Here is a 25,655-nt window from a genome sequence, read left to right as displayed (position 1 = left end):
GGGCGTAGATTTCACACAGAAGTCAAAATCAAGCTTTACTGTTGCCTTCCTATCAACTCAAAGCAGTCTGACCTCTGACCTCTTACATCAACAAGGCCTTTTCACCCAAAGAACTGCTGATCTGCTGGATATTTTGTGTGTGGGAAAAATTCCAGTAGATCAGCAGTTTCTGAAATACTCGGACGACCCTGTCTGACACCAACAACCACGCCACATTCAAAGCTTTCTTCTCAATTCTGATGTTCAGTTTCAACTTCACTTTGATCATGTCTATATGCCTTTTCAGTTGAAAAAACAGGAAACAAAGCCAAAAAAACAAGTCACATGAAAAAACTAACTTTCAAAGTAAAAGAGGCTGTCACCACAAATAGGTAATAGCTAACGCTGAGAATTAAGACTGAAAGAAAACATGATAACAAAGAAAGTGGAACACAGAAGGCACAAGAAGTGGAAACCACAGGGACCACGACAGAGATGAAGCCTGCAGACTCTGCCCACCATGATTCTCTTCCCCTATCAATTACCCCGACTATAGCTGCATAATAATAGATTCTCAATCCTGTCAGAATGCTGGCTGCTTCTCAAAAGGTAGCAAGGCACAACTGCACACTATAACACGGGCACTGTGTCAGTGAAAATAAAGCTTTCAGTGCGCTTAAAAGATTTCCCCCCCCCCTACAGCAGGATTTCATTTCATTTTATGAAATGCTGCATATTTGATGGAAGAATCCTTCAATACCGCAGGATATGGCCTTTGAGTGTGCCCAGCTTACCGTCTCTGGACAAAAATGCAATCACGTCATTTATGAATCTTGTATAAGCTTTGCAAGACAAACTCAATTTCTTTCATTTCTCTAAACAAACAACAAAAAACAAACAAACAAACAAATACTCTAAAATCTGCAGAATATGTTATTGTTTTAACTTATCAATAAAAATAAATAAGTTAAAAAGAGATAAGGGATAAAAATGAACATTTCTGTTTTTTTTATTGTATTACTGAACTGATCACTTTCAGTAAGTCAGTAATTAAAAGATGTAGCCTCAGTTAGCCATTGCTACAACCTTTTAGCTGTCATGATTTGAGACTTTAAAGTCTAAAACTGCAAATTGTCTGAATATTCACTTCAGTGTGTTAACTTTTAGGAGTGGGTGTGAATGTGAAGTGTGAGTGTCTGTGTTGCCTGTGATGACATGATGATCTCTCTGGGTTTTACCCCTCTTTTTGCCCTGAGTCAGCTGTGACAGGCCCCCAGTGAGCTGAATAAGCACTCATGGAAAATGGGTAGTCAAGGAAACAGGTTTGAGCGGAGGCACCGTTGAATAGTTTAAACTATGCAACAGTTTAACATTTGATGAATGCAATAGCATTTGAAGTGTTTGCTCCATAGACTGTTGCAGGTGGCCTCACTAAATTATTGAAGGATGCTGATAGAAAGAGGCAAGTGAGAAACTGAACCTAGAGCCCCAAGTTCACTGCTTATCATTTGGTTTCTGGTTTAAGAAATGGGCCTGCCCATCGGGACCTGGAGTAGGTTTAAAATCCTGCTTTATGCTGGAGGTTGTTTAATAAACTGGGTCCTGTATAATCTGAAAAATAGTTAATAATTTTTCTTGATATTATGTTAATTTTTTTCCATTATTTTTGAGGTAGTGTGTTAATTTATTAAAATGCTCCATTAGACAGTTGACAGAAAATGTAGTGAGAGAGATGAATTAATGACATGCAACCCTGGTGCTGAGTTTGTTTTCATATGGAAGGGAACCAGGCACTGGCTTCAGGGGCAGCCCACATGGTGCATGCATCTAATTAGAGTTGGGTTAAATCTGACACAGAAAAGCAGGGACTAGTCAGTATTATTAACATATGAGTTTTCCATCCATTCATTTACTTCCACTTATCTGGTTCAGGGTTAGGTTGGAGCCTACCCCAGCTATCATGGAAAGAGAGGCGGGGTACTCCCTAGCCAAGTCGCCAGTCTGTCCCAAGGCTGACCCACAGAGACAGACAACACACTCACATTCACACCTACAGCCAATTTAGAATCACCAGTTAACCCAACATGCATGTCTTTGCACTGTGGGGAAAGCTGGGGTACACGGAGACCCTCCTACGGTGAGGCGATAGGGGTCCTCCTTGGTCTAAGCCAGTCACCTGCATGCTTTGAGGCAAACCCAGGTGTGCTTTGAGATTCTGTGTAAATGTAAATTTACTATACTGGTATACATCAAAGGGATTGATTGTGAAGAATTTAAACAGAATCAAAGTCCTTTACACTGGAAGGTAATCAGGAGAAAAACCCAATAATCCAACAACTCCGTATGAGATAGCCCCTGTGAAAGTGGCAAGGAAAAACTCCCTTTCAAAAGGAAAAGACCTTGGACAGGACCAGGCTCTGGGAGTGGAAGCATCATGAGATAAAACAAACAAACAAACAAACAAACAAACAAACAAACTATTAGAGTTTGTGTGGAGAAAACTGTAACAAAGGAAATTATAGCCATCAGGCTTGGACCAGATGCTGCAAATGTGCTTTTTAAAACGCAGTGAACCTGTTTCAGATAACATATAGGTTGTTTTCCACATATGCCAAAAGGTCATAATCTGCACCGTGACATAAAATATGTTTTTTTTTTTTCACCAACCATTTAAAGGTTAAGGAAGCTGGTAAATTAATAGGCCCAACAGCAGTTTTCTCAACTACAGTAAGCTTTATTGGCATACAGTCACGCACACGTAACAGATTGGCCTCCACTGCGTGTTTTTCACTATAATAAATGACCCCTCTAGGAATCAATAGCGTGTTTGGCAACTGCCGGACACAGCCTCTGTGTCGGCATGAGGGTGCGACGCCGCCTGTGGCCGGCAGGTGGGGCTGTAGCAGCGCCGCAGCTCGGTAGTTTTCCTCTAACGTCTCCGCTACATTCACGGCCGTGACGTATTTCCTGGGGCTTGTACGGACCACTCAGCCACACACCGGAGGGTTATCATGACTATTTATAACCAGCAGTTCGCTGTTATCAGTTTTTTTGCGGTTTCGTCGCGTCGTCGTCGGGTCTAACACCGCGGTGTGAGGCACCAATAAGCCGTGTGGAGCAGGATGTAAACGGCAGCTGGTAAGTTGAGCCGTCGGTAAGTTTCCTGTCTGCTTTAGCTTGTGTCGTTACTTGTTTGGGCTGCCAAGTTTACCGAGCCCTCGGTGTCAGGACCACCGGGTCCGTGACACAGGGCAGAACCGGACGACGTGTTGATGTTTTCTTTTTGTTATCCTGTCAGTTTGTGGGTGTCTGCTTGAAAAGGGGGGAGACCTCTCGCCTATACATACACACACATGCCGAGCTGACGTCGACTGCGCCGCGTCCGGTTTCTGTGGTTGTTCCTGCGGAGTGGAGGAGAAAAAAAAATCGTGGCGTTCGTGACCCGTGCTGTGAGGAGTAAAATGTGAGGAAATGCTCGGCAGGGGCGGATGAGAGAGGGGGGGAAAAAGGGGAGGCACCTGTGAGACGGAACAGCCCAGCCTACCGCGGCGTCAAGTTTGCGTTAATCGCGGCGCGGTTACAGTTTCAGACATATTTGTCAAGCGCAGGAGTCCTCATCGGATCAGCTCAAACCTCTTGCTCCGAGCCAAATTATGACAGCGTGTTGTTGTCACGGACTTAACCTGTGAGTTGAGTTTAAGCGACCGCAAACTCCGCCGTCAGCTGACACACGAAAACCTCTCAACTTTAGCTGGTAAACATCAAAGCGTTTTTCCCCCCCCCTTTTTTTCTTGGCATTTAAGGCCCGAGAAAGAAGTTTTTTCCTCCTTCTTGATCTGTACTGCAGTTAATCTCTGCTACCGTCTTCTGAAGGCTAAGTACTTGTTGTTGCCACATGCAGTTTATAGGAACTCTTGTATATCCAATGCATATGGAGACTGAGACATACAGTTTGCTTTGAGTAATGTCTTGATCAGCTATTGCTGTTATTTTGGCAAATGTGTGCTGTTGTATTTACCTCGCTGTCTGGCCTGCTTTACATGCAAGTCTTGTACAGTTTAAGACATAATCTGGATTAGCTTTCCCTGAAAATCTCGTTTGGGGTTTATGAAATGTGACTGAACATTGAATATTAAGTGTCACACTATATGCTGCACTGATCGTGGGAGCTGACCTGCTTTTGTTGTGCCTCTGTGTTTTCCCCATTATTGTTACACCTACTGATAATTTTACCTCTCTGCTGTGGCAATATAGAGCTGCTCATCGTTATGGATAAACATAAAAACAAGCTGTAAAGCTCCTTGCATGCAGTGACATGTACCACATTACAAAAACACAATGCATGTTGTTTTGAATGCAAGCATTTGATGCTTTATAGATCTGAGCAAGCTTTTCCTTATGTCAGATTTTTAACGGAATTCATCTGTGCACTTGGCTCTTTTAAGAAAAATTAAAATGTAGAAAGAGCTCTCGGGGTCAGAAAAAAAATATTACAGAGGTGTTTATATGATACATTAATGCTGAAATTGCAGCAGGAAGTCTGGAGAAGTAGTTAGATGACAACACTGGAACAAAACGCATGTTGAGCAAGTTTTTTTTTTTTTTTTTTTGTGTTGCTTGCAAGCACTAATAGGGCAGAGTGATAATCAGTCTTCCAGTAACCCCCAAATAGGTTTAATAATAAAAATTATAGCTCACTCCTAAAAAAATGATAGCAAAGCACATGATATTCTGTGGACAATGAAGGTTTTGTTTTGTTTTTAGAACTGGGAACACTGCACTGATGATGTGTTTGGTTATAGTTGTGTGTCTAAGAAGGTGGGATACGCAAAAAATGGGAAAATGGTGAGAACATGCACCCTGGGGATGAATAAAAAGCCACCCCTGCTATTAGAAACCTGCATTCAAGAGCATAAACAATAACAGGAGAGGTTCAGCTTGGATGTTTTTCATTGTACTCCTGGCATGTTGAATGAAAGGGTTTTATACTTGCAGCTGTGCCAGGTTTGGGTTTAACACAGGGCTTGTTCTATAAAGATGCACAGCGGTGGGGTGTTTTTTTTTTTTTTTTGTTTTTTTTGTTTTTTTTAAAGCACATGTGAACCAGTAGTGGTCCCAAAGCTCTTCTCCTTTATCTTTTTGTTCTCTTCAATAATACAGGTATCTATTTCAAAAGCAGGCTTCATCTTGAGTTCTTTAGTGAAAATCTGTGACAGGAAGAAGTTAACACTGCAGTTACACTTCTCAAAATGCCATGAATTCTGTTTTCCTGCTTTATTCAGCAGTGAAACCTGTGTGTCATCCAGAGGCTTTCCTCAGCACATGGAAGGATAGAAACACGAATATTCTGCTGGTTCAGTGGGCTTCTTTTAAAAGGTTACTCTTAGGGAGAGGGGAATAATCCTACCTCTGTCTCTAACAGGGGTGGGAGAACCTATTAAGAGGTTATTGATAAATGCATTTTAGAAAAACGATCATGGTAAAGCTGATTGGTTTTTGCTCATCACCATTTAGAACAGCTGATTAATCAAAATGTTTTTAAAAAGTAAACGTGTGAGAAACTTTCAACCATGTTCGAGATGTTGAGAATGCATATTGTGATAGTATTTTATTTTTTTAAACCAGAGGGTACTCTGCAACTTCCTGTTGGCAACATGGGTTTGGAACGCAACAACCAACTGATCTTAGCAGAGCTGTAAACAATTAAATGCATATCAAATGTTAAGAAAATCTGTTTCTTTGTGTTTCTGAAAGGAGGGAAAAATGTTGTCTGACATACTGGAACGTCAGATTTTGAAATTGCCAAATACTGCTAATGATACTAGGGGTGGGTGATATAGCCTCAAAATTCTAACATGATATTTAAATAAAATTTTCAATAACGGTATTTATAAAGATGTATGAAAAACAGTGAAAGTGTTATTGGTGGTTGCAGCTTGCAGGCAACAGCATTTATTAGTGGGAACAAAATGAAGGGTAGTTTCCGATGACAGACTGCCTAATTCGAAATGTGCATCTGTTGTCACAGGGTGCCACCAGCAGTAGGAGCATTATAGTACAACAACAGTGACACATTAAAAGTCAAATGAAAGCATAAAAGTAGGCTACGTAATGTTTTACCTGGAAATTAAGTAACGCTTTTATTTTTAGCAGTCATTTCCATCCAGGCGAGTGTTTGGCTCAGTCATTTGTTTGTGACTGGGTTGCACGCCACCAGGTGCTCGTATCTCCTCTTTGCATGCCTTTATATCCTGGTTGTACTCACTGGTGTGTTTTTTGCCACAAGCGGTTAAACAAGTTTATTTGCACTTTTGGCTAGAACAGTGCTCTTGCTTATGTATGAAAGAAAAAATGTCTGGGGTTGTTGTTGGGCATACTAGGCAATGTAAACGTGTGGCATCACAACATGTCAATTGATTGGAATTACCAGATTGTCCCTGAGGATTCTATCTACACATTTAGAAACTGTGGTTTACCGTAGACGTCCAAGAACTGCTGACTTGTGCTTGTAGACAGTTTAAAGAAGTAGAAGTTGACGGTTTGTAGTATCCTGGATGCGAACGCTTGCTGTGGTGCACTGGGGTTCTCCGTTTCACACTGGAGAATATTTTTGGCTTGAGCACTTCACTTCTCCGCTAATCTCTTGCAATATTTAGCAGAGAGCGCTAATTAAATTTTTATTATGTTGTTCGTAGCATTTTCATGATTCAACTTATCAGTATCGTTATTGTCATTTCATCACTCTGCTACACACACAGATTATTATCTTCAGAACCCTCTGGAGGCTCTTTGAGTCGCCAACGGAGAAATATTGATTTTTGTGTATGTCACAATGTGAGAGAGAATCCTAATTGCCAGATATTTGAATTTCTCAAAGGGTCATATGGGCTAAATGCATTTGAGTTCATTTTTATCTCATTAAAATGTAAACAATAAACCGATGAGGTGTAAACTGTTTTCCTTTCTAAATTGTCCTGATGAGATCGGTAATGAGGGCGGTATTATCCTTTGAGTTTAATGATACTTGGCTAATTATAATATGGTGCAGGTTTTTTCTGTAATAACCTGTGTTATCGCAGTCTGACATATGGTATCATTTACCGTGGTAACGCTAAAGACCTCGCAGCCCAGTGGTCGGCTTCGTCTTTGTCTCTCGCAGACTGTAAAGTAGTTGAGTGGTTGTTGGGCCACGGTATGTGGGTTTTCCAAGCTGACGTTGGAGAAACTGAGTGGTTGAGCACTGAGGTGAGGTCACAGGCAAAAGTGCTTTAAAGAAGGTGCGTGTCAAACCAAACAGAGCACAGGGATCGGCCACTCGCTGATACTTACTGCATTACAGGAAAGAAGACAAAGTTAAGTGAGTTATGCTGTCATATTAGTCTGTAATACTTTGAGTGCTTGACTCCTTTTAATTAGAAAAATCAGATCATTTTAACCTAATTTTAATACTTATGCAAATATTTGTTTAAGTAGCTTGTAACCTTTGAGCTTTTCAGAAGGATGTAAAATCCACACAGGAGCAAACTCTTGTGTGTCTATTTCAGTACAAATTGAGTGGGCAATGAAAAGGTAAACGTGTAATTAATATGGCGCGTTTGGATTAATTTTTTAATTTAGCTAGATATTTCTGTGTTTGTAAAACAGGCTTATCTGAACAGAGAGAGGGAATTAACAGGCGATGGAGGGATTTGGGTGTTTTTGAGATGTATTTCTGACACCTGATTTGTTCTGCTCGCTTTCTTATACATGTCCCTTTTTATTTATAGTTGTTTCTGATGTGAAGGGATTTATGCAATGAAAATCTACTCTTGAAACGTCCTGACATAGATTAGCAGCTTGACATGTCAGCCAGAGCCGGGCTGACCTGTTTGCTTGCTTTTTGCTAATGATGTGACCTGTAGCTTCACAACACACTGAACAAAGTCAGACCTAGTAAAGGGCTGAGTAAATGTCTGGACTCTGATGTCTGATGTACACTTTTAAGTCCTCACCTCATGCAGCCTGTCAGTTCTACATGTGCATTATTTATTCCAGATAACAAGGAGCTTTTAAAAGGTAGATGTTGTTAATTCAAGTGAGTTGGCATACTCTGTGTTAATCTGGTATTGTGTTAGGCAATAAAGTTACCAAAGACATTTTGTTACAGTGTATAGCATCTGGCAACAAAAGATAAAGATGTTTTGACACGTATGCAGAAGAGGAGGTTATGCCAGGAGACTTCCTCTGTGTTTCTGAGCAATAAGCTCCACCAGTGGAGAAATGGTACAGCCACCATTGTTCTAGAAACTTTAATACTGAAGTGATGGAGATCTACCACATATTTTTATTTCATTTTTTTTACATCATGGTTGATATAAACCTAACAAAAAAAATCACACTGAAAGTTGCACATTTAGGACAAAGGTGTTAGAGGTGTTTTGACATTTGACAGTGCAGAGGTTCCTGGGAAGCAGCCTTGAACTGTGTTGAGTGTTCAGCAGAGTATCAGCTTTTGATAACAACAAAATAATCAGTAGATACTCATTCAAAGTGTTTATTTACTTCCACCAAGGAGGTCATAATCGATTTGATTTTGTTTGTTTGTTGGTTAGTTTTCTCAGGCTTACTCACAGTGTTACTAAAAGGTTTCCCGAATTACAAGTGATTAAACCGTGGTGTGGATGCAGGTCATTGTTCCAGGAATTTTGGAAGGAGTTAAATCAGAAACCCAGAAGACATTGTCTTGATGTTCTAATGAAGAAAATGTAACAAACTAATCTGGATCCTGATGTCTTCCCTTATCTTAAGGCATGGACGGAAGTATCAGGCTGTTTTTGATGGCTCATGTATCAAGTTCTAAGTGATACACAAAGTTTGGTCACGTATCTGTTGATTAATGGGGTTTTCTGGTGTAAAATCCTGGAATTCTAAGAGAAGTTGACAACCAGTGTCGGGCCACTTGAGCTGATTTGAACATGTGCCTTGGATGTCTCCCAAGTGAGATATTTTTGACATATCCAGCTGAAACAAGACCTCCAGGGCAGACCCAGAACTTGATGGAGAAATTATGTTGTCTCTTGCCTGGCTTGGGAATGCTGCAGTGTCTTCCTGGGAAGAATTGGAGGAAAAAGGACAGGGTACAGGACAGGGATGAAACATTCCTACTTAGATTGCTTCCTACTGCACCTCAAAGATAATGTAAATATATGTAATATTCATATAGTAAAGATGTTTGTTTTGTGTGCTGTTGTTGTGATGAATGGATTGGTGGGATATTAATCCGTCTTTGGTAACACTATGCACTAAAAGTGACTCCTAAGTTCACAGCTAAATTTTCCTTCCACCTCTTAACACATCATGCGTGCCTCACAACAAACTGCTCAGGGAAATCTCGAAGCGCTTGTTTGTTCATTCGGAGTGCGAGATAATTTCAAGTCTTTTAATTTGTCGAATGGCTAACACAGAGGCTGTAACACCCGTGAAAGGATGGAAAGCTCCATCCCACAGTAGAACAGATGCGATGAAAAGGCCGAATGGAAGCACTTTTAGTGCAGCATAGTGAGCTTAAGATTACAACAGAGTTAGCACTTTGGATAATGGTCTCAACAGCCACAGCTGACCTTGACTCTAAACAACAGCTCAGACGCAAAATTGTATCAGCAAACAATCACCGCAAGCTGAGATCTCTCGGCTCGCACTGGCTGCTGTGGCTTGATAAGATAAATTGCTTTGTCTCATTCATAAGATTGTGTTAGATGTTTTCCAATGAGTGGCTGATAACACATCAGTTAGCATTTTACAAAGAAATGGCATCACTCAAATCGGAAACTTTTTTTCTTTCTCCTCTAACACTTGATGTTCTGTCCTTGGCCTCAGCCATTCGGTGGGTGCTGCTGCTACCTTCAGGCATTCAAACTCGTCCCTCAAGCTGATCCTGCACCTCATACCAAAACTGCCTCTGCTGTGATTCCCCCAGCATCTGGGGCGTAGTCTAGCTTTCCAACCACATTTCTCCACCTCTGCTGCCAACTCGGTATACCTCAGCATTTTTTTTTTTTTTTTTTTTTTTGGTAAACTGCATCTAATGTATCCTCCCAGGAGAGCGTGAACACCACAATTTGCCGCTGCGTGTCTGACCGCAACATCATTTTGGGGCTGGGCGTCCGGCTCTTCCTGTGGGATTATCAAATGGCTGTGTTTAGCTGGGCTGCAACGTGCGTGGTCAGAACTCCTGTTGGGGTGGATGAACAAAACAGATTAACATATTTAATGTGGTCAGTTTTCTTTGCAACACCTCTGCAGTCACTTTACAGTGTAATTTAAAATCTGTAAACTTCCACACCAAGCCTATCTCTTTCTTGTTCCCCTTTATGTTCCTTAATCCACCAAATAAAGGAAGGCGATAAGGTTAAAATTAAACTGTTTACTTTCCCCTCTTTCCCTTGCGTGTGTTTGTTCTTGTGTTCTGTGGAAATTTGATTTTAAATCTTTAAATCTTTTGTTAGTTTAAAACCTTACGGTATCTTGTTTTAATATTGTACCTTTTGTTATTTTTTGCCTTTTCTTTTCAGGTGATTTGTGACTTTCCTTTTCTCTGACGCTCCGTGCACCTGCATGTACTGTGAGCAGCCCCGGCCTGTTGGAGAGGCGCTGTGCTCAGTGACTGTGCTGCACTAGGGGAACCCATGGCTACTGGCCATCCATCTCCCTCCGTAGGCCGCAGGTTCAGGCTGCTGGAGTTGCTGCTTGTGCCTCTGTTGGTGTTGCTGGTTTGTGGACCGGTACAGGGTCAGAAGGTCTACACCAACACATGGGCTGTCCACGTACCTGGAGGTCAGGAGGAGGCTGATCAAATTGCTAGCAAACATGGATTCATCAACTATGGACACGTAAGTAATAAGCTGCATTTTCTTTTTCTTTTCCTGCATTTGCTGTTGCAATGTTTTCATATCGGAGTGTCAAAAACCTGAAGTACTCTTGATTAGGGGTTATAAACAGTTCATATGAAATTTAAACAAACCTCAATTTGATTATCTAAATATAGGGCTTATCTAATTCCTGAAGAAAGAAGGTGGGCTTGCAGCTATGAGCACAGTGTGCCCTTGTTATGTCTAATTTCTGATTTGGTAAATTCTGTTATTATATTCTCTAAACATTTATGAAATCATTTCTGAGAGTTTCTTGATGATTTTAGTGATTATTTTTAAAGCCATTGTTTTCTGGCTTGCTGTTGGCTCAGCAGTCTGAGAGCAAACTTCGTCATCGGAAGACAAGCACTCTCATTTCTTCACATTGTTGATGTTTCCAGTTAAAACCGGTTTTCTGTTCTTTGGCCCATTGTGTGACTGTATTGTTATGGTGTGATGGAAGCATTATGTATTACCTGTCCTGCCAGTGCGTTTTTTTACATGATCATTGTTATGAGATGGGTTCTACAAGAAGCATGAATTTCTTCCAAGAAATCTGATTTTTAAATAGTCTTAAAAAACTGGTTTTAGTTTTCTTAGAGCTAGGTAGTGAGCTAGTTGGGACTGTAGGCTAAAACTGCAGTATACAAACATACAAACCTCCCCTAAAGCAGGAAACGCCTCATAACGTCTATAGTTTTTATTGATGACGATATTAAAGAATCTAAGTAAACAAGACAAAGGTGAAAACACTGAATAATGAGCAGATTTTTGTGCATATTCCTAAACTTGGTACTGATATATAAAATGAAGATTTTACAATGCTCATAGTTTTCAAACTCAGAAGATATGGCCAGCAACTTACAGATAATTATTTCCTGTAATCTTCAGGCACTTTTTAATGACTTCCTGTTTGGACTCGATGGAAGCCAATTAACAAAGTTATCCTTTAACTCCATCACACCCTCCCCTTGCAAAAGAAAAAGAGGGGAAAGGTTAATTTAGTCTTTCAGCATGAAGGAGTGTTTTCTTTGTCTTGACTACTGTTGAAAAGCTGAATTGTTATGTATCGGTGATTAACAGCTAACCCAATAGGAGGGGAAAATGGCTCAACAGGTGTCACGCTAGGGTAATAAGCTTTAAAGTCAACATAGAGCCAGTACCCATGTATGAAATAAAACCACAGATGTAATACTGCAGCTTGTGAAAAGTATCTAAATAAATAAATAACCTCCTTTTAAATTGTTTTATACGTCTGTATGGAATAGTAATGAGTCCCTATAAAGTTTTTATTATTTTTATTTCTTCTCGGAAAGGAAATGTGGCCAACATGTCTCGGGGAAATGGATTTTTCAAGCTTCAAAATTGTTTTGTTCTGTATGAAACAATCATAACAAGTAACTTTAAGTATATGTGACAGAGCTGTGTTACGTTGGATCTATTATTTCACCCCAAGAAAGTGAAAACTAGTGGATATATTTGTAAAATAAACATTATTTAAACAATATTTAATTAGGCTGGGAAATTGTTAAGTTGTTAACTCAAATCAATTCAAATTATACATGTAAATAATACTTTTTTTTGCAATGTCGCGTAAATTTTAATAAAGTTTCACGTGATTTTAAAAACTCTAACGAACTGACAGAGTTGGGACTGAGGTAAGCTCGTAGGTAGTGACCCATTTGTCTCCTTTTTAAATGCCAGTGTGCATTTGTATTACTTTTGTTTTTATAAATATACAATTTTTTAAAAATGTTAATTTTGACTGGTTTAGAAAATGATTGAGGAACAAGCAGATGTTTCAGTCCGTGTAGCCTCACCTCGTTTTCAGGGAACAATATTCCGCACTGCACCATATGGTATTACTGGCCGTGACTAGGAATGTTATTCTCGCTCTGAATCACAGCATGAAGACTAGTGAGTAATCCTACACATTTAATCCTTTAACTATGTATTGCCTGTGAATAACAAGAAACCCAGACAAAGCAATTACACCCATGTAGTTACAAAACTGCACCCTGGAGATGAGGTTCTGCATGGTTCGGCCTGTCTCAGCAACTTAAAAGATTTTATGATGTTTTATGGAAGGAAAATGGACCGTTTTGTCTGACCAGAGCTAGATTGATGAGGTAGTCTTGACGCAGCATCTAGACAGGAAAAAAGGCAGAGCGTGGGTCTATCTAACAAAGCAGGCTTAATAAAGTTAGCTGGAAAGATGCTGAGTAAAGCCTTGAGGTCTCTGAAGTCTGAAACATGAACTGAATGAAAAACAGATGTTCCAGGTTTTCACTTAAATCAGTTATCCCTCTTATTAACCCCCCCCTCTTTTGTTCCACAACATGGTATATATGTTTGGTGTTTTTGAGAATAGGTGAGTAAATACAGCCCAACATTAGATCCACTATCCTGCTTAAAAAGGCATCAGCCCTGACCTCGCACATGTTCTGCAGGAAGAACTATGGCAGCCATCTTATGCTGCTAAGGAATTCCACCATTGAAGCAGTGAACGCATTGCCAGAACTGTGTTTTGGTTTTAAGGGAATGGGTGGAAATGCTTTTTGTTCTAGAAGTCTGTGGTTCAAATGTCTTTTGGGTATTTTGAGCTGTTTGACACACAGAGACAAAGACATTTATAGATTTATAAAACCGATGAGATGTTTTCACAGATGTCTTTTATTAAATCAGTAGAATAGTTGTTGGTGAAAATGATCCCTCATTGTAGCTCTAATTGAATTGACCGTTTTAGGCACAGGCTTCAGGAGACATCCAGTTGCATATGAAACCTTAAGAGTAAATGACATGAAACGCCCACATCTGTTCAGTCCTTGGCATTTTGCTAATGATCTTTGAAAGGTTAGCTATAACCATAAGTGATAACTAAAATAAAGACGCGCTCATGCTCTGCGCTGCCCCGACGGCATAACATCACTGCTCATTGATTAAAATGAAGCCATTCCTTCAGAGAGAAAACAAACAAATCTGTTTGCCGCTTCTGCCTACAGCTGATGGGAAGTGAGATTTGCTGTGTGAGCGATGTGTGGCCAGGCGTGGCGTGTGTGAGCAGCGGGGCTGTGCGTGTGGCTCGGTGTGTGCAGGTGTTCAAATTAAGCAGGGGAGCTGGAGGGGAGGATCAAAGACTGCAGCTGGGCAGGTTTTATAGCGCTGATGATGGTTGTTTTTATTTCACCTTCACTCATGCTGCTCGCTCTATGGCATCCATACAACCTCTCCCTTAACCAACCCACAATTTTTATGTGACACGAGAGCATGTTCTCATGAAGGTGTCTGCATTAATTGCAGTTTATAGGTTAAAATTACCCATCAGTCCAACATCCATCATTAGATATAGTTATCACTGCGTGTCCCATCCTGATCCTGTAAATTAGGCGATATGGGTGAAAATTGGGACCAAAAAAAATCCTTCACATTAAAAGCTGGGGATAACGTGGTTCACAGGAACTTCTGCTAATCAGAAGGTTAGTGAGTCAAACCACACTCATTTAGGTCACATGCTGACATCTCTTTGGGCAAGATGCTGAACCCAGAGCGCCATTGTGGTTGTGTAAGATTATCCTGTTTTTTCACATATGGGTTACTTCATATCCTGTTCAATTTTCAGGATGCACAACCTATAACATTGGGTTATTTCAGATAATGATGCTCGCTAGCAGTAGGCAGCTAGCTTCTTGTGGATTTCTTATGAGTCTTGACAGTTTAATGGAAACTTCCACAGTGATGGTTTGTCTTACCTTTTAACTTACAATGTCAGGTCTCCACTGTTTAGATTTGCTAATCATACTATTAAGAATCTAGAGAAACATCTGTGTATAACTCTTCCGATACAACAAAAAGGAATGGTAAATGGACTGGTTCTTATATAGCTCTTTTCTGCTCTACCTGAGCACTCAAAGCACTTTATGCAATGTGCCCCATTCATAAGTACTTTTTTTTTTTCTCTTTCTAGTGCTTTCTATCGAACATTCGCACTCTGATAGTTGCATCAGAGAGCAACTTGGGGTTAGTTGCCAGGGATCAAACCAGCAACCTTCCGATTAGTAGATGGCCTGTTCTACCACTTGAGCTACAGCCACCCAAGGAGGCCTCATCTTCAGACGGTTACCCTGTACAAGTCTGTAATTCACTGACATGTTCAAAAGAGGCAGAGAAGTAAATTGGCAAAATAAAACCCACCAATGATGGACATGTCCAAACTCTGATGTGCCCAGTGGACCAAACCCTGGGCGAAGACATTTCTGTAAACAAAAAGATGAAGAACAAATCGTACACGATGCATTGCACGAGTCGGGTAGATAAGTTTGAGATAATTTTGCTCGATGAGCGATTCGTTTTTATGTGGTGCATTCAGTGCATTATGTGTCTTTATATACGAGTCGGATTTATGACTGCAGCTACTGAGTAATTTTCCTTTTGAGTAATCTATGTGTCATCTGTTCTGTAGAGCAGGGGATTCACAGGCAACAAAAGTCTAGCTGGCTGACCCAAAGCAGTGAGTCAGGGATATTTTTTTATTTTATTTTATTTTTTTAAATGGTAATGGATATTTAACTTTGATTTGACATTTTTTAGTTTTTAGTATTTGTATTGGGGCTGCTGAATCAGAACCACAGTGCCATTAAATCAATGTTTTGTTTTTATATATGTATAATTTTTGTTGTTGTTTGATCTCCCCCCCCCCCCCCCCTTTTTTTTTTTTTTTTTTTTTTTTTTTTTCTTGTTTTTGTTAAGACAAAAATATCCACCCTGCTGGTGCAGCTCGTCAGTCTTTCTTTGCTGGTGCTAGTACTTTAAGTCGTGTTGAAGGTAAACTTCACTTTAAGTCCAGTTTGTTTTCTTTTACTGCAAATCAATCAAACCAAGCCAGAGACTGTGAGACTCGAACTGGTTGTTTTACGGTGCAGAAACTTGAAAGCTGCCATCAAGCTGTTGTCTGATGGCAGCAAATCATGTAAAACTCTTGACACACTAAGTGCACAAACTGTCACAACTGAGCTATACTGCCTCTATGTGCTACCCCTTACTTGGCTGCCTTTATTAGTCTTTCTTTTTTCTCATCCTACCTTGATTGTTAAAGGCAGAGACATTCCTGTAAATGTGCCTCAAATTAACCAGACTATCTCTTTTAAAAGTAAAGGGTTGCTCTGACCAAGTGGTCTGCAAATAGATTACGCCTCTCACTTTGACATTACGTCAAGATTATAGGGCCATTTAAGAATAAGGAGAATAATTAAAACTAAGTAAAAGTAATAAAATTAGGAAACTGCTGACTCACACTGTGGCAAATGGGTATTAACTGCCAACTTGTGTCTCCGGATGGTTATTTTAAATTTTAAAGACCCAGTTTCTTGCCCAGATCGTCAGGCGTGTGTTGCAGTTTTTCAAGAGGACCTTAAATTTTCGTGGCACATCTGTTTCAATTGCTCCTCCATTATGCTGGTATTTAAATAAATGGTCAAATGGGATTAGGGGAATTGCTGTTGGTGGTAAAATGGGATTTGATAAGGACTGACACAATGTTAAAAGTCATTATAGTGTGATCAGTGAATGGGATCAGATGGAATAAGATCAAAGGCATAATTGAAAATGCAGCAACATAGTTTCTGAAAATGTTGCAGGTCAACCTTGCGCTTTCTTTTATTGAAGAATCATGCTGCTTGTACTCGTGAGGTATTTATGTAACGCCGTGTCTTGGAATTACTAAAGAATGGGGAAGTTGGCATTAGGGCTGGGCGATATGACCCAAAATTCATATCTCGATATTTTTTAGCTGGATGGCGATATAAGATATATCTCGATATATTTTTTTTAAAGCCATAAAGTAAGAACAAGAAGAGAGTTCTTAGTCAAAGCTGTGTCCCAGATGTCACACAGGCACTTTTATTAACATAGAGCATAGATGTACATAAAATTTACTCAAAAATAAATTATGAGCATTTATTAAATAATAATGCTCCATAAATAAAATAAAACAATGTTGTTTTTGTGCATAACAAAAAGCTCACAATTGTGCAGTCAAAATGTAAACTAAAAGACGCTGAGCATAGTAACAAAGACAGATTTCACAGCTGCTCTGTTCCCAACTTGTACTGCGTGACTGACAGCCTGGAGTTTGAAATCCGCTTCGCAACCACGTCTCTTAACAGGTGCCATTTATGGTCCTTATACACAGTAGGGTAATATTACGTTGAAGCACAGTACGTATCACTCCGCGAGGCTCAGCCGTAATGCTCCGACAATCCATCAAGCGGTGCAGCTCCGTAGCTTACCAAAGTCGTACTAAAACATTTTTTGACAGATTGCTGAGCGCCGTGTTCCACATAAAATCGGTTCGCGGCCATCAAGCACAACCAGAATTCATACATAAGGCGCGCTGTCAACTTTTGAGAAAATGAAAGGATTTTAGTCCGTGCAGCACCTCTGGGCTGCATGGCGTTAGCGTGGTTAGCTCGTTAGCGTGGTTAGCTAGCTAACACATTGACGCCGTCCAGCCCCACGCACGGGGCGATGCGCAGTAACTCGTTAACGGAGATTTGCCGTGTCCATCTTGTCGCTTCCTGCAGGTGAAGCGATGGGGGAGGAGGGGGAGTTGTGTTCAGTGAAAGAGAGGCGAGGCCGAGTAACGTTGCGTAGAGACGGAAGTGGACGAAAGAGAGGCAAACTTGCGGCTCCACAAGTATAATTATAACGTAACATAGACTATATCGATATAAAGGATATTGTCAGATCTTATATCTCGTATAAAAATATATCGATATTTTTTAAAAACTCGATATATCGCCCAGCTCTAGTTGGCATGGCATCATTTTTAACTTGTGCTTCCTTGGAAGTCTTAGAAGTTAACACAGTAGTGTTGCTTTTACTGCAAAGAGCTTGTGTTAGTAGAACCTTTTTCTGCTTCCTCCTGCTCCTGGAATGTGAAGGATACTAGTGTTCATTAATATGAAAAAATGATGATAATAATAATTTAAAGTAATTAAAATGTTTCCTTGGTATTGGTAAGTTTTTCCTCCTTTGATTATTCATAAACAGAGGTTGAAGGAAAGGATAATGAATCAATAGCTCATTTATTCGTTCACTCACTTCAAAGCCAAAGTCCTCAGAAGCCTGTCACTTCCCTTCTTGTGAGCAGTGGTTTTATGTTGCTGCTGGTGGATAAAAACGCCTGTGTTCTTGATGCTGATCTATTTAGAGACCAACTGCCCTCCTAGCTTGTTCTGCTGGTCTACCCCAGGGCTTTGCTTGTAAGAGAGGATTGTTTGTGTATAGTGCTGTCACTGTACTCCACTGGCACCATCTTGGCCCGTTTCTGCTGTCTAATGTGCTCATTTCTTCCTCCTTTTTGAAGTGGTAAGACCCCCCCCCCCCCTTTAAAAAAAAAAAAAAAAAGATGATTAATATTCTGTCCAACACAAGATTAAAGGAGTAGCGAAAAAAGATGGAAATTATCTCCAGTTCTGATGAAGTGCATGTGATGAGTCTCCTGTGTCTCAGTAACTCATGACACAGCAGCACACTTATGGCCCCCTGAACGTCTCTTCAATCTAGCCCACAGTTCTTAGTTCAAAAGATAAAGCTGAGTTTGTAAGCTTTTTTTTTTTTTTTTTTTTTTTTTTTTCCTCTCCCCCAGATTACTTTTAACTTAAACTTTTACAGGCAAATTAAAACTTTTTCTTCATGGGGCAGTGAGACAGTTTCTTGTTTTTCTTTTCAAATACATTATTGCCAACAGAATTTTCATGATCACTTTTACACAGAAGTGTTAACTTGGTGTGTTGCAACATTTATTGTGCATCTAAGCCCACAGACCCACAAGCCTAGAGACCAGTTGGCGACACCCTGGCAACTGCTGGTTACTGGGGAAACATGTGCATACCCCAAGTTTTTGCTGAAGGTTGGTGGGAGTCGACAGCTGAAATTGATTGCAAAGAGTTATATTGCGTGGCACCAAAAACCTCCTCGTTATTGTGAAAAGTATGAGGCAAACTGGAGCTCTTACTTTGAAGGTGATATTCCATTCAAACTACAGACGACCGCATCAGTCTGCCAGTGACCAGTGGTAGCACCCTGTCTGTGACTGATTTCACCTAGCAACAGCGAGCAAACACTTACCAATCAGTCATTGAGTTTTAAATGGGTAAAAATGACATAGGAAAATGTCAAATCCCAGAACATAATGTTACGCTTAAGTGGGTGAGCCAGGTATATAACTCTCCTCTCTTTCTTTAAAATGATCCAAGACCTGCCATATTTAATGGAAAAACATTTGGCGTAGGTGTCTAAAGAGTTTTGTGGTAAATTATGTGTATTGGAAGATTTTAAAGGTTTGCCACAGTGAAATAAAGTTTATTTAACTACTTTAATTTGCTGATGCAGGCTAAATAAAACATGTCACAAAGTATATTTACACTAATCCATAAACTGAACTAAAACAAAACATGGGACTGTCTGGCCCTGTTGAATTGAACTTATCTACAGAGCTTGTTAAAAGTAAAGTTTCCTTTCATTTGAAGGAGGTTTCTGTGAGATTGGGTTATGATCAGTGTTTGTTTTCCTCGCTCACCGTCTTCTCATTTTTCATTTTCTGAATCAGACTTTGTCACACCCCGTGGACATGAGTAGTTTCTCATGCTTTAATCATTGAGTAAAGTGTGTTGTCAGCAGCACTGAATGGTTTCTGTTATTAAATTTCAGTGTAGTATTATGGTATTTATGCAGTGTCTGGGACATACAGTGAAGTCATATTTTCTTGACTTAAGCTGCCAGTTTGTCTTTTAATTTATTTATTTCTTGCACAATAGCTTTGAATCAGAGAAAAGCATCAGCATAGAAAGACTGAAGGAACAGAATGCATAATTGGACTCTGGAGACCTGAAGCGATTAACTGTGGTTGGGGGGGGGGGGTTGAAGAAATTTGCTGGAAAATTTTCTGAGCTGTCATGATTGGCCCACAGATGATGGGGAAGAAACTACCTGCTGAGTGTTGAAAGGAGTTCCGCTGCATGATTTGTACAATCACGCGCAGGTGCCTCTGCTTTTTTTCTTTTTCTTCTTCTTCAGATCCTAAAATTATTTGGAATCTGTTGGTCTACAGTGTGTGTTTAGCAAAAGCTTCGAGGGACAACGGTTATTATACTGGGATCACGGTTTGTGCATCATCATGCATGATGTTACTGTTCCCAGAGGGCCTTTAAGGGTCCTTGAGTCAAATGTGGCTTAAACACACCAGCTGTGTTGATTGTACTTCTAAATATTTTAGTATACTTAAGCATATTTTGTAAGCTGATTTACTTGTGCCATATCTTCATAAATCTTTAACACACCACTCTATGTACTGTGGCTCTGGTCCACTTTAGCCAATGAGAGCTGATGGCTCCAATGGAGTGTGCAGCCCTGTACAGTCGTGTAGCATGTGCCTTAAAGACTTTGCTTCTTTGAAGTTCAGTAACGAATGGCGCAAACCAGTGCTGAACTGTTGGATTTGGGCCTTTAGTTGGCACATAACTATTAAAAGGCAAGATTTTTTTATTCATTTATTTTTGTTCTAATCTAGAGATGAATGTATCGTTTCTCTTCTTGGGACAGTTGCTCATCAGCGGGTGGTGTATCTCTGTAGTGTCTCAGGCCCTTGTGCTGTTGTTAATGAGAGAGGCTCCCTTTTATTCCACGCTTCGGCCTCTCTCTCACTAAGCAGACCCAGATCTCACTTCATCTCAGTGCAGCTGCACTTCTTTGAAAGTTAATGAACTGCAGAGATCGACTTATCCTGTTTGCTCTGCTGGAGACTTCTGTGTTGAAAGCAAGGACTTTAGAGCCACCTGAAATTAAATCCTAATCCATTACCAGCACAAAACTCTGTAACTGATATTGGAATCCTTTTTATTGATGAGCCAAGTATTAAATTAAACTTATTGTGAAAGTTTTGTATTACACTATTATTATTATTATTATTATTATTATTTTTTATTTTATAGAAATTACCATAAAAATGCCAGCAAGGGTTGAAGGTTAGAGCTGATTAATCCTGCTTTATCTACAGATTTTGTCAGCAATTGAACATGCCTTAAACTTGTAATCAAAGGGTTTTTTTTTGTTTTGTTCTCTTTGAAAACCTCAAAACTATGACCAGGTTTCAGCCAGTGTTGTGCAAGCCCTGCAGGCCTGAGTTGACCCTCTTTGCCAGGCATCAGTTTTATAATGTATCTTATTAGCCCGCTCTTATATTTAGGCATAGAAAGACTGATTTAAAAAGTATGTTTGTTAAAAAAAAAAAAAAAGAAAAAAAAAAAAAGACTTAAACATGTTACTTTCACTCTTACAGCTGATATACAGCCACGTTTGTTTACTAGAAGTCATTTATTGCTCCATGTGAATGAGGTGATCCGTGGTCTGTTCATTCTTGCTGGAAAAAAATAAACCCTTCTGTACTCATCTTGTTTCTCCTCACACCAGCAGCAGTGTGTCTGTGTCACAGAAGTAATTTGAGATGTGACTTGGCCACACATACTGTATGGTGATAGCGCATATCCTTTCTTTTTTTCTTTTCTCCCTCGTCTTTTTTCTCGCCTTTATGCTCAGTTAAGTTGATGCATTCATGGCTAGGCAGCAACTTTGTGTAGTTAAAGATGACAAAAAGGTAAACTGTTGCTGGAATCCTCGTAGATGAAATGCTTTCCGATGAGTAAATGACAGTGAATTTCTAGCAAAGTAATTATATTAATAACCAAGAAAGCTGCTGTCTGCCCATATCATGCATCAGCACGAGCTTCATACAGTTGGAGCAAAGCAGAACAACGCCTACTCATTTTTTTTACAGCTGCAAAACAAGTTGGACTGCTGGAGAAATGGCTTTCGTTCATTTGTTGCACGGTTGACCTTGTTGGTTCTTTTAATGCAATGAAGTTGTTTTTGCAGAATGTGCTCGGAAAAAGCCAATGGGCTTCTTATAATTGTGTCCAAGTATGACAGGCTTGTGTTCTCAAATCTTCCATACATCAAAAGGACTTTTTAACCACTCATTAAGCAACATTTTCGTCTGGCATGGGTTTGTTTTGGGTTTTTTCTGTTTAAATCGGTGCACATATTTGTGCAAAATGTCACAATAGTATGTGCAGGCTATTTTCCCCAAAGATGGAAAACAGTGTCTGGTATGGAGACAACTTCAAAGGCTCAGTGAGATTTATCGGCTCCGTTCTGTTTGGTATTCTCATTATAGTTCAGTCACTGATAAGTTTCTGTGAACCTCTGTTTTTTATCTTTTTAGATTGGGTTATTAATCAAAATGACACTGCTATAGGTCAAACTAATAAATGCTGTCTTGTCAAAAAGCTCAGTGTTGCGACGTGCAGTAATCGTAGAGAAGGCCAACATCATGAGAACAGAGACAAATCAGTATTTGTGGAGACACATTCTGACAACATAACTCTTGTTCTCTTTTTTAAAAAAGAAGTCAGACAAAAAAGACAAAGATTGGTGGGGGCGGGAGGAACGAACTGATCAGCAGGAGGCCATCTAAAGTCTTGAGCAAAGAAGTGAACCACCCATATTACCAGAGGTCCTGGGAAATGTAGCAGCAGAGGCCCAGCAGCACTCAGTCATTACTCTGCTCTCCCACAGCGGAGCAATGGGGGCTGGGATGGAGCAGAACCACACACAGGTCACAGGGGCTGTAACTAGAGCCAGATGTGCTGAGGGGACATGAAAACACGTGGACAGGCACCTCTGTAGCTTTTAAATATAAGCATGCTTACACGTACACATACTGAGAGAAGAGGTATTTTAGGAATGCCAGAATTGAAATGGAGAGTACTCTTGGTTTTGTATGATGACGATGATGATGACAGTGGGGAATACCTACAAAATGTTCAGCTAGTGCTTTGACTTAAATGCATGACACATTTTGATGCCTATTAATGTATAAAACATCACAGGTGGTGCACTGTACTCATCAAAGTGTCATAAACCTATGTGCAGTGTGTGGGTTGTTGCAGAAATCATTTAAGGGAGCTACACTGAATTTTGGGAAGTGAGTTTCAGTTTTGACTTTGATTTTATACATTGAGGAAATAACATGCATATTGACTGAAATGGTCGTTCATTGCATCCATTAAGAAGGTAGTTGGATGGCAGTTTTATTTCATGAGTGAGGTAATAATTCTGTTACCGTAACTTAAAAAAATAATAAATAAAACGAATGATCAATACTTAAACGCATTGTTTAAAACAAAGAAAATGTAAGGATAAACTCTACGGTCTTGGTGGTCAGTGGATAACTGCAATCTCACCTTCACTTTTAGCTACGGGAACTTCCCAAATCCTCCCCATTAATGGTTGTCTTTCACTGGGTCAACACCTGAACAAAGGCACAAAAAGCCTCTGACGTATGTTGTGTATGTACAGCATGTACAGTTTTCCCAGAGTAAGACATCAGTGATTTTAATGTCTTTGGTTTATGTTTAAGTAGAGTTCCTACAGAAAATGTAAAGTTAAAGCTTTGAATGTGTGGTCATAAATGTTATCGCTGATGCTGTAAAACTGGGTGGGGAAATGAACACATCACTTCAAGGAAGGAAGCCAATTTTTAGGGGCCGTTAGACTGTGTACTTACCCATCTGCTCCAGTGGCCACGAGATAAGACTGGTCGAACTGGGCACCTTCCAGGCGTGAACGTGTGTCACACTGAAAACCAGCATTCTTGCTAAATGTGTTCAAATGAGACTTAATGGAGTTTTAAAACAGTAGAATGCATTATGCAGATGCTGCTTGGTTTCCCTCATGTCAGTGGACGTTTGGGGATGGTTTAAGTGTTACGTTGCCGAGAGGTAAAGTGAGCCACATTGTTTAGCATTGTGTTAGACGGTAACTGATCTGTTTGTGAAAGTTGCTGGTTTTGGCTTTTGATGTCATGTCAGGGGCTCTAAACAAAGGCGCAACGATCTTCTTTGACCTACCTCTCCTCATGTTGTCGAGATACGCACGCAAACTGCCGGGAGGTGGAGCAGTCATTTGCGTTGCAGTTTGAAAAGGTTAAAGGCTTAGATCTGATAAGCCCCTTACAATGAAAACAATGAAGTGAATGTTTAAAAGCCTGTAATAGCCTAATGGAGGCAGCAGCATGGGAGGAATGCAGCATTTGGGTGGAGCTTTATTATAACGACTACGTGCGAACCCCCCCTCCAACCCCACACCTTTGAAACAGGAGTCCTGCTAAAATGCGACACTTTTGAGGTCTTAGATTGTAGTGTAGCAGAGATGCTGGGTTTAGATTTCACATAAGGTGTCATCTTCAGCGATACAGGTAGTGTTGCTTTACAGCAGTGCCAGAGGTAGAGAAATAGGTTTCTGCTCTGAGAGGAGTCTGGTTTTGTGTCACTGGTCACCATGAAAATCAGATTTTGAAAAATGTGATGGTGTCTTTGGCGACGTACATGATGTACAGCACATTTTTGTGGCTGCCAGTACAATTTGTTTGTTTACTGTATTGACGAGAAACATCTTGTTTTTGCCGTCAGTTACATTTCTTTGTCGGCTCGAATGAAACCAGCACGTCAGTACGCTTGCTTTCGTTTGCAGGCCGAGTCAGTCTTGGAAGAATTCTCATCAAAGTACTGTTTGGCACGAACAACCAAACACCTCTCGGTCTCTTTTGTTGCACCTTGAATTAATTTTTCCGAGTTTTTCAGAGCTTCCAATCATGCACCATGGAGTTCCTGGCTTGCAATGTCTTACTCTGAGTAGGCGCTTATTTGTTTTTGAGTGTTTCCAGTAATGTTTTGCTATCATGCCAACTTTGCAGAGATATTTTTTAGATGTGCTGGAGGTAGTGGGTTTTTGTGTGTTGATATCCCTTGGAAAAAAAGTGTTTGTCCTTCCAGCGTGTTATATCATCTGTTTTATTGATGTGACGGGCTCATCGGGTCTTTGTTCTCTGGTTTCCATGGAAGTCCTCTCAGCTGGCTAGTTTGAGCTCTGCAGTCGAGTGACACAGACTGTAAAACACAGGGTTTCTTTCTAGGTCATCTATCCATGTTGCAAAGGAAGAGGAATCATCATATCAATGTGCTGTATCAGTTGTTGGTGTGTACGCTCAAGTGTTCATGAATATTTTATTGCTGATGTAAGCTATGCATCAGTGGGTTGCAGCTCCCCCTCCCTCTCCCACCACCTCGTCAGATGTTTGTGAAATTGAATCCCAGGATGCTCGCTATTGATAGGACGCTCGTCTTCTTTATTGTGGATGATGATTTTGCTGACTGAAGACATGCTGGCTAAATTGGATTCTTTTTATGGCTGGTCTTTGGCGGTGGGAGTTTGCTGCCACTGGTTTGTTGGAGAATAATACTTTTATGTACATATCTGGATGTTGGCAGCTGAGGGGGAAGACTGTGTCCCTTTTAATGGTTATGAAAGAGGTCCAAGCTGTAATCTATTTTTCCATTTACATTAAGACGGGACGATCTGGTTCAACTCAAAACTACAATAACAAGATTTTTTTTTCTTTTTTTCCCCCCTGATATTCTCAAGGGCTGCAAACAGTGATTATCATTTTGATCCATAATTCCTTACATAGTGATTCCCACAGATAGACTTGGGCTGGCTTCCCAGTTATGTTAACATCCTCTCAAGTATATTTGGCAAATAATTCTAGCATTTTTGTGATCTTATTTTATTTATTTTTTTCATCTGACCAGCAGAATTACACTCTCTGTTTTAATAGTTTTTAAAGTTATGTTGCTGCAAACCAGCCAGCTCTGGCCATTCCTGTGTTGCTGACCA

The 25,655-nt window shown here is 40.1% G+C and overlaps 1 protein-coding gene across 4 annotated transcripts in view; it reads left to right on the top strand.

The window, feature by feature from the left end:
- The first annotated feature begins 2,847 nt into the window (after positions 1-2,847).
- The window catches only part of furina (furin (paired basic amino acid cleaving enzyme) a), an 84,675-nt gene continuing 61,867 nt past the window's right edge, over positions 2,848-25,655 (top strand). Inside the window, exons 1-2 of one of the 4 annotated variants that reach the window (XM_085452920.1) lie at positions 2,848-3,117; positions 10,530-10,847. In XM_085452920.1, coding sequence (XP_085309046.1) covers positions 10,644-10,847 — 204 coding nt within the window. In that variant the 5' untranslated portion in view covers positions 2,848-3,117; positions 10,530-10,643. The other 3 variants (XM_085452923.1, XM_085452922.1, XM_085452921.1) reach the window with 3 other exon arrangements.

This window comes from Copadichromis virginalis, linkage group LG1 (assembly GCF_057382275.1).
Source record: "Copadichromis virginalis isolate Kocher_CV1m ecotype Utaka linkage group LG1, C_Virginalis_male_GT1.1, whole genome shotgun sequence".
NCBI classification, from domain to species: Eukaryota; Metazoa; Chordata; class Actinopteri; order Cichliformes; family Cichlidae; genus Copadichromis; species Copadichromis virginalis.
The sequence above is the reverse complement of the archived record's forward strand: the minus strand, read 5'-3'. Positions and strand labels throughout refer to the sequence as shown.